Source organism: Equus quagga, unplaced genomic scaffold (genome assembly GCF_021613505.1).
Source record: "Equus quagga isolate Etosha38 unplaced genomic scaffold, UCLA_HA_Equagga_1.0 162095_RagTag, whole genome shotgun sequence".
In the NCBI taxonomy this organism is placed as follows: Eukaryota; Metazoa; Chordata; class Mammalia; order Perissodactyla; family Equidae; genus Equus; species Equus quagga.
The window spans coordinates 11,779-21,451 of NW_025797167.1; the positions used below are offsets into that span (position 1 = coordinate 11,779).

General features: G+C 42.1%; 1 protein-coding gene across 2 annotated transcripts; it reads left to right on the forward strand.

Moving 5' to 3' along the window:
- The first annotated feature begins 264 nt into the window (after positions 1-264).
- Positions 265-5,294, forward strand: LOC124233221 (leukocyte immunoglobulin-like receptor subfamily A member 5). 2 transcript variants are annotated; one of them, XM_046650389.1, is made up of 8 exons: positions 265-276; positions 1,387-1,499; positions 1,890-1,989; positions 2,576-2,611; positions 2,795-3,079; positions 3,332-3,631; positions 3,896-3,952; positions 4,383-5,294. In XM_046650389.1, exons 3-8 carry the CDS (start codon positions 1,977-1,979, stop codon positions 4,538-4,540), a joined length of 849 nt encoding a protein of 282 aa, XP_046506345.1. In that variant the 5' UTR covers positions 265-276; positions 1,387-1,499; positions 1,890-1,976; the 3' UTR covers positions 4,541-5,294. The 2 variants fall into 2 exon arrangements, with proteins under 2 accessions (XP_046506345.1, XP_046506344.1); XM_046650388.1 differs by lacking the exons at positions 265-276; positions 1,387-1,499; positions 1,890-1,989 and adding an exon at positions 2,386-2,474.
- The last annotated feature ends 4,379 nt before the right edge of the window (positions 5,295-9,673 follow it).

Sequence of the window (9,673 nt, forward strand, 5' to 3'; positions counted from 1 at the left end):
AAGGAACATTCATACACTGCTGTTGGGAATGCAAACTGAGGCAGCCACTATGGAAAACATTATGGAGATTTCTCAAAAAATTAAAACCAGAAATACCATATGATCAAGCTCTTCCACTACTGGGTATTTAGCCAAAGTATATGACAGCAACAATTCAAAAAGATTCACACACCCCTCTGTTCATTGCAGCATTATTCACAATAGCCAAGATATGGAAGCAATCCAATGGAAGCAACCCAAATACCCACCAATGGATGAATGGGTGAAGAAGATGTGGTACATATATATGCACAGACAATGGAATATAAATTTATATTAACTCAGCCAAATCAAAAAGACAAAATCGTGCCATTTCCAACAACATGATGGACCTTGAAGGTATTATGCTAAGGAAAATAAGTCAGAAAGAGAAAGACAAATATTATAACATTCCACTGATATCTCAAAGGTAAACAAACAAACACATAGATAAGGAAACTGATTAGTGGTTACCAGAGGAAGGAGGGGAGTGTGGGAGGGCGAAAAGGGCAAAGGGACACGTGTGTATGCTGGCAGGTAAAAACTATACTATTGGTGCTGAAATAAATAAATAAAAGTTGAGTCCAAATAGCTTGTAGGCAAAGAAACACTAATTAACGTGTCTGAGAATAGTTATACTAGAAAATAGTTACTGCTGTGTTCAAGGACTCCCTTTTGATTCCTTAGCAGTTGGAAATAGATGATAGATAGATAGATTAGATAGATAGATAGATATAGATAGATAGATAGATAGATAGATAGATAGATAGATAGATAGACAGATAGATATACAAATAAGACAGAAAGATGATATTCAAATAGATGATACATAGATATTGATAGATGAATACAAGATAGGTAAATGATAGGTAGTAGATGACAGACGATGATGATGAGCTTTATAAATAGACATAGGTAAGTGATAAATAGCTATAGATAGATGAGAAATATACACGATAGAAATCTAGGTAGATAATGGATAAATAGAGAAAGGCAGAGCGATGATATAGATGACAGATGCTATGAATAGACTAGATATATGATAGATAGACAGATAGATAGATAGATAGACAGACAGACAGACAGACAGACAGATAGATGGATAGATAGATAGATAGATAGATAGATAGATAGATAGATAGATAGATAGGTAGAAAGACAAAGAGAGCTAAAGAGACAGAAGGTTAGATGTGAATATTTTCCCCCAGATATTTTCAGAGTAAGGAAAGCCCTGTGTTACCACTATTGACCTGTCAGCCTATTCCTCTGAGTTGGAACCTTCAGTTATCTTCTCAGTCTTGGGGAAACTCCTTCTCAGCCACAGACATCTCGAATTATATCCTCCACATCACCTTTCTCTATGCCCAGGCCATGACCCAAGGATACAAGCACAGGGACCTGATGTTTGAGCCAAAATGGCCAGGCCATGAAGATGATAGTGATACACAACAACCAAAGGGAAATTCTACAAGAAGTAGAAGGTATTTCTGAATTTGCAGAACTATCTATGATTATACCAGTGGCTCCAAAGTCCTTAGAGTCTGATGAATTAAAAGCTGACAAAACAATTTAGAGCAATAGTCCAACCTACCACCGTTTTAGTGGAGATTGTATGTCACCTTCCCCCATGTAATCCTCAAAAAATGAAAACTCAGTAAGGGTTACTATTAAATTTTTTCAGATTTGTGGAGAAGAGTGCCCAATGTGGGTGGATTCAGGGGAAGATTTTAAATCAAAATTATACACTGATCCAGAAGAATGGACGGCATAGCTACTCAGGAAGGTTCAGTCAGTGTGATAGTTTAAGAACAAAGGTGTGACAAAACCCAATGAAAATACCATATTAAGTGCATCATTTTACCCTTGGACAGAATCAGTGCCAAAAATGTGTTGGGGCTATCGAAGAGGAAGAACTGTTAATTATGCTACTGTCTCTCTAGCAGAGCCTGTTCTGGACAATGTGCTCACACTGTGAGTACCACTTTTCATAAACTCATTATCATTGCCCCATTTTGTACATAAAGGGATATAATCTCAGCATTAAGAAACAAGAGTCATAAGTTTCCTTGGTATTTCAGAGCAGACCTCAGACTGGAATTATTTCTCTCCTGCTCTTTGCCTTGTAATCTCTCACACTCACTTTATATAGAAAGTTTAAAATGTGGATGTGGAATTAGGAACAGAAAACAGGGATGAAGTCAGACTGATTGTAGTCTAAAGTTCAGATGATGAACAGCTTCAAGATGTCAGACACTTGTGCAAGCCCCAACCAGGAGGAGAAAAGAGGATGTGAATTCCCTTCACACTTGGGCTGAGAATTGGGACGGCCCACACTTCCGAGAGGTCTGTGTCACATACAGAAAAGTCTGTTCCTCATAAGTGCACATTGCTGGGGCCAGCGGGCCAGTGTGGATGCAGGACCATGTCCCTGGTCCTTCCCACCTTGCTCTGTCTTGGTGAGTCTGGGAGAGAAGGGACCAGCTACAAATACAGGGCTAATGAGAGCAGGTCTAGTGGTTCTATAAGCTGAGCTGTTTCACCCACTGTTTCCTTCCAGGGCTGTGTCTACGCCAGAGCACTCAGGAACAGAAGGGTGAGTATTTCTCTTAATACTCCCAAGTCCCTGCTCCTGGTTTAGCCCAGATATCAGCTCTCTTGACAGCTGGGAAGAGGAGACTCAGCATTCTGATTCATGGCTTGTAAGAGGGGATAGAGTGGAAGGATGGCATGAGAAACCGACACACCTGTAAGTCCATACCTGTTTTCTGTCTTCTAGGATCTCTCCCCCCACCTCATATCACAGCTCTGCCTGGATCCATGGTTGGATCTAAGAATCCTGTGACCATCCTGTGCCGAGGGCCTGCAGAAGCTGAAGTGTACATGATAACTAAAGTGGGAATCCCTGAGCCCTCGGACAGAGAGAAACAGCTGATGTCTAAGATGACCAACAGCTTTAGTATCACAGACATGACACCAGACAGGGCAGGGCTGTACCACTGTTCCTATCAGAGTGGAGGCAGCTGGTCCCAGTTCAGTGACCCCCTGCCACTGGTGATGACCGGTGAGTGGGAAACAGAGGCAGCAGAGCAGGACTGAACCCTTTGCACAGGGAAGAACAAGGCTTTGCAGATGCGAAGCACACAGGACAAAAACCTCTGTCCTTAGAAAGGGTTAGGGAGGATGCAGACACAGATTCCTCATGGTGGGACGAAGAGGGGATAGAAACCAGAGCCACATCTGCTCCCAGGAAACAAAAAGGGACAATGCATGTATGATGCCCAGCCCTCTATCTACAAACTTCCTTTTTTCTCAGGAGCTTATGACAAACCCTCTCTCTCAAGCATGACTGGTTCTGTGGTGGCTTCAGGGGAGAATGTGGAGTTGCAATGTTTCTCAACACTCAAGTTTGATGCATTTATTCTTATCAAAGAAGATGGATATCGAACCATCCAGAACCAAATCTCCACCCACCAGGGGTATAAACACGAGGCTTTCTTCTTCTTGTATCAAGTCTCCTTCACACAAACTGGGACCTACAGATGCTACGGAGTCTTCAGCCGTTACCCCCATGGGTGGTCTCACCCAAGTGACAGATTGCAGCTTCAGGTCAGAGGTGAGGAAGCCCCAGCCCATCCATCCTCATGTCCCGTCCCGGAGACAGTGTCTAGGTAGAGCAGGGACTGGGAAAAGGAGGACAGAACCATGGGAAGACCATGTCACCACAAAGCTCACAAAGCTCAGAGGAACTCATTCCCCCTCACCCACAATGCAGCTCTCCCACCACATGCCCAGGGGATGGAGAAGTGCCGTATAGTCATTAGGGTGTCTAGGTAGAAGAACGTCTGAACAGAGAGAAAGAAAATCTCTCCCATTTCAGCCCCATTAGCAGAAGCTTCTGACGATCCTGATCCCACGAACCCTGAACCTTCACCTGGTGAGTAACTGCTGATCTTTGTAGAAGGAGCAGGGCAGGCAGAGGGAACAGCAGGTGCAAAACGCATGAGGTAGAGAGAAGATTCACATGCCCACGAGTGTCAAGGGGGCCAGTCCCTGTTTGCTGAGTCCATGGCTTATCATAGGGAAAAAGAAAGAAAAGAGTGGGCAGGGCTCCAATGGGACAGACTGGAGGCACTCTGCTCCTCACTCCTGTCTTTCTTGACCCCAAAATTCCCTGACGGGATCCCCACCATGGCAGCAAGGACAGGAGAAATGAAAGGTAAGTAAGTGCTTCTCCCGTGGGAGGTGGATTAGGTGGCTTCATGCCAGATCAAGTAGACTGGAGAAATGGTCTTGGGTTTTTGGGAGCACGTTAGCAGAATGGGCCTTGGTGTCTCTTCTGTAACCTTCTGTCCTTTTTCTCTCAGAGCCTGCTGCTTGGTATCCTTCTGCAGAGAATCAAGTCCGGCTGAGCCTGGCTGGCCTCATTCTCTTGGTCCTGGGGATGCTCTTGGCTGAGGCCTGGTACAGCCGGAACATGCCCTTCAATGGAGACAGACAACCTCCAGGAGCTCAGTACATCTGACCATAGAGCAGGGCTGTTCTTGCACTTGTGTGCTAACTCCTGGGGGAGACGTGGGGATGAGATACTTAACACTCTTTAGAATTTAGGACAGGACATGATTTAAACAGAGAGACATGCCTATAAAGCTTACTTACGTATAAGGTAAAGTATAAATTCCTAAGATCGCTGGTATTTGGAGGGGGAAAAATTAGTCTAAGGATAGAAATACTGATTTTTTTTTCAATATCCTTTTTCTTGATTTAATGTTTATCGAAAGCTAATGTAAAATTATGAGCATTTATGCTGCTTTGTTTGTTTCAGGATTGAAGGTACACAGATGTGTGTGATGTTAGCCATTGTTCCTATATTGGGTTTGTTTTGGGGTTTTTTCTGAAAAGGAAACATCTTTTAAAATATGAGACTAAACAACAGACTCACAGAGTAGTTTACTCTGACTCCAGTTACATTGGAGTTGATGAAGTCATTCTGGAACTTCTAGCTCCAGTCTACTGAAGTAAATAATCAATGTCCTCAGACTTCAACCAGGTGGATACCGTGCTCTGCAGACACATGGAGATACAAAGTTCCATCACTTGCCCTTTGGTCTCACCTCTGCCCCATGATTACACTCGCTAAGAGCTCTCTGCTACTGGCTGCTGTTCCCTTACTAAATTTCCCTTGTTGGGGAGTCATCTCATCTTCTTTGCAACCACTCTATTTTGCTGTTGTGGCACGAAAACTACTGTAGATGACACATGGGCCTGGCTGTGTTCCAATAAAATTTGTTTACAAACACTAAACTGTGAATTTCAAATCATCTTCACGGATCACAAAATACTAATTTTCTTTTGATTTTTTCAATCATTTAAAAATGTAAAAATTGTCCTTAGTCCTGGGGCTGTCAAAATCAGATAGTAGGCTTTCCTTAGTAATATGTTTGATTTCTTTTCTCTTACTAATTTGTTTACTTATTATCAGTTTCTGGTTTGTGATTACCATCAGGTTCCTATATAATATTCTACATATATAGCAATCTATATTGAGTCGATAGTCTGTTTAGTTTGACCTCTTTCTAAAAGCTCTACTCTTTTACTCTCTTCCCCCCACATTTTATGTTTTTGCAATCATATCTAATCTCTTATTTTGTGTGTGTCTGTCCATTACCCTCTTATCATTGAAATCCGTAATTTTAGTACTTTTGTCTTTTAACCTTCATATTATTTTCATAGGTGGTTGATCTGCTACCTTTACTGTATTTTTGCCTTTACCAGTGATTTTATTGCCTGTTTTGGGTTCTTTTATATACTTTTCTTATCCCTATTTGTGGTCTTCTCTTTCCCACTTAAATAAGTCCCTTCAGCATTTCTTGCAGAACTGGTTTCTTGGTGACAAACTCCTTTAATTTTTGCTTGTCTGGGAAACTCTATCTCTCCTTCCATTCTGAATGACAACCTTGCTGGATAAAGTATTCTTGGTTGTAGGTTTTTTCCTTTCAGCACTTTAAATAAGTCATTCCTCTCCCTTCTAGCCTGTAGGGTTTCAGCTGAGAAGTTCCCCGATAGCCTTATTGGCTTTCCTTTGTATGTCACTTGTTGCCTTTCTCTTGCCACTTTTAGGATTCTCTCTTTATCTTTAATTTTGGGCATTTTGATTATAATGTGTCTTGGTGTGGGCATCTTTGGGTTTATCTTGTTTGGTGCTGTCTGTGCTTCCTGTACCTGAATGACTGTTTCCTTTCTTACGTTAGGAATGTTTTCAGCTATTATTTCTTCAAATAGATTCTCTGTCCCATTGTCTTTCTCTTCTCCTTCTGGGACACCTATAATACGAATGTTAGTGTGCTTGGTATTGTCCCAGAGTTGCTTTAGATTGTTCTCCTTCTTTTTAATTCTTTTTCCTTTTGCCTGTTCAGCTTGGGTGATTTCCTCTAGTCTTTCCATTCTTCTGTATCATCTACTCTGCTATTGAGTCCCTCTAGTGAATTTTTCATTTCCAGTATTGTATTCTTCATTTCTGATTAGTTCTTTTTTATATTTTCCAATTCTTTGTTGACATTCTCACTGTGTTCATCCAGTCTTCTCCCAATATCAGTGAGCATCCTTATGAGTTTTTGTTTGAACTCTTTGTCAGGTAGATTGCTTATTTTTGTTTCAGTTAGTTCTTTTTCTGGGGTTTTGTCCTGTTCCCTTGCTTGGAAAGTATTCCTTTGCCTCCTAATTTTACTTCTTTCTCTGTGCTTATATCTCTGTATTAGGTGAGTCAGCTATGTCCCCTGTTCTTGGAAAAGTGGCCTTATGTAAGAGACTCTTTTTGAGGCCCAGCAGTGTGCTTCCCTCTCATCACCAGTCCAAATGATCCAGGAGTGACCCCTTTGTAGGCTACTTGTGTCCTTCTGCTGTGGCAGGGTTGCTTTCACTGCAGGTACCCAGAGAGTCTAGTCTTTCCTTCCCTGGCTGGCTGTCAGTAAATCCAGTTTGCGGAGCCCCAGCACCATTGACTACAAGGTCTAATAGCACACTCCTGTTGTGGTTTTCCTCTTAATTGGGTTGGTACCCAGTGTAGCTGGTTGCTAGGCTCAGGGGCTTAGAGTTGCTGTAGGTCTTAGGCCTGCAAGGCTGTTGTCAGCTCTCTTAGGATTGCAACTGAGTGGGGCTGACCCAGAAAGGGGAACACAATTGTTTCAGGCTTCAGAAGACAGGGCTGATCCTCTTTGTAGACATTTGTGAAGCACAGGTCTTCTGCCACTGATAAGCCCCACCTCCCACAGGTCCACACACACTGTCAACACAGCACTGGTCCGTGCACACTTCCCAACTCCCTGGAGCATAGCCAGTCACCCCACTGCAGAGGCCCCCACTTCTCCACCAAAGCACCCCACAGTTCACCTGGTCCTCACACAAGCCCTGCCCCACAGAGGCAGACACACTCACCTGCCTGTAGAAGAGCAAGGCACTCAGTATATGCAGGCTGACAAGTAGCATGAGGTCTTGCTGTTAGGTGGGGCCAGTCCCTAGGGTGGGCTGCCTGCCCTGGCTGAAGTAGGTTAAATCTACACTCTAGTGGGTGTGGCAGACCCCAGGGCTATCAGACCAGTGGAAGAACTTCAATGGTGACTGTCAGCGTCTGTGTCAGCACACATGTACTAGGTCACAACAGTGACCACCACCAATGTCTCAGTCTCCTGAGAGGTCTCACCTCTCACCAAGATGCACCCAGAGCCTACCAGGTGAGTCTCTTTTACCAAAGGACTGTGAAGCTTTCTTTATGATGATTCTAGGTTGCTCTCTGAGGTGGATGAATTTGTGCATGGGCCATTTAAGAGCCAGGTTGTTTCGGCTTTCTTCCGATAGCTTGTCTGGGGGTATTCCCCATTGCAGTTAACAGTCAGGGAAGACAGACAGTAGGACACTCATCTCAGTTGTGCTGAGTCTGAAGGATGCTTACAGTGGTGACATGCCCCCACTCAGATCCCCCACTACTCCAGGGAGGGCTGTGTACCTTAGGGTGGCTCCCACTCAGCTGCTGTGAAGCTCTGCAGCTCATGAAGGTGGCTTCTTTTTCTCTCCAGAAGGAATTTCTGCCTAGTCCACCTCAGTCAGGACTATCCCTGGTTGTGCGGGTTCTTTTTATCCAGTTTTCAGTTCTCTCTCCCAAGTGATTTTTCCAAGAATAGTTGTAACCTGGTTGTGTTCATCAGAGGAGGTGAGTTCAGAGTCCACCTATACCACAATCTTGATGAGATCCATATATCAGATTCCACATACGAGTGTGACCATGCAATATTTGCCTGTCTGTGTCTGGCTTACCTCACTTAGTGTAATGTCCTCCAGTTCATCCATGTTCTCACAAATGGTAAGATTTCTTTCTTTTTATGGCTGAATAATATTCCATTGTATGTATATACCACATTTTCTTTATCCATTCATCTGTTGGTGGACATTTAGGTTGCTTCCATGTCTTGGCTACTGTGAATAATGCTGCAGTGAACACAAGTGTGCAGATATCTCTTTGAGATATTGATTTCACTTCCCTTGGATATGTACCCAGAGTTGCTTCTAAACTTAGAGAAAGAAGAGGTAAATTAGCACTTTCAAACACAAAAAGTCATGATTCCCACCAGCTATTTTGCAGGCTTTGAATGGATAAAATAGGATAAATATGGAAAAAGCCACAGCTCAGTGTGTCTGTGTGTGTGTGTACATGTGGGTATGTAAGAAGTGTTTTCTATTTTTCCATGATCTGCTGGATTATACAACTGGAAGACCTTTGGCCAGAGAATTTCTGGATATGATTACTCAAAATATAGGTGAAAAGCCTTGATTACTGCTGTCAGCTTATCTTTCTGTCTCCCTGAAAAATAAACTGTACTGTGGAATGTTATGTTGGCTAGATCTACCAATTAGCCTAAGCAAATGGGAATTTAATTGAAGCCACATCTTGCCATGTCTCAACTCACTGATTATAAAAAGGGCCCATCACTTTGCTGCTTCTATACACACATACAACAAACACACCCCAAACATATTTCTCCTTCACTCTGTAAAAATCACATCTCTCATCTTCTTTTCAAAACTCACACTTACAACTCAGAAATACTGAAATACAAATCCATTAAGTGTCTTGATGATTAACCTCATCAATAAACAGCTATCAAAAATTAAGAATGCCTGACAAATAATGGAAAGATTTTCATACATTTGTAAGTGAGCTTAGGCTTCTGCAAAACAAGCAAATGCCCAAAAGTAAGCATTGCAGAACAGGTTATGTTAGCCCACGCCTCAGAATCCAATACTACACAGTATTTTAACATGATGACTTAACCTGTGTAATTAAAATGAAGTATTGATTACTAGTGATCAATTTTAAAATGAAAAGTCAATGTTAATAATAATAAAATTACTCAGCAAACTATTGCTTAAAACTATTCTAATACCCTTCTGTGTGGTTACATCTTTTAATCTTCGTAAAATTTATGAAATAGGAAATATTATCATTTCAGTTTTACTGATGTTAAAAGCTAATTCTCAGCGAGTTATAGGATTGCAATTGATTGATCTAGCATTCAAATCAAGAAAGGATGGCATGACAGTCAGTGCCTTGAACTATTAGCTAAGCACAATAACTAGCTAGTTAGCTCACTAAATAACAAAAAAC

Excerpts from the sequence above, each read along its gene's own strand:
- LOC124233221 (XM_046650388.1), top strand. The coding sequence starts at position 2,441 with ATGTCCCTGGTCCTTCCCACCTTGCTCTGTCTTG. Across the intron at positions 3,632-3,895 it reads ATTGCAGCTTCAGGTCAGAG|CCCCATTAGCAGAAGCTTCT; the intron begins GTGAGGAAGCCC and ends CTCCCATTTCAG. Across the intron at positions 3,953-4,382 it reads GAACCCTGAACCTTCACCTG|AGCCTGCTGCTTGGTATCCT; the intron begins GTGAGTAACTGC and ends TTTTTCTCTCAG.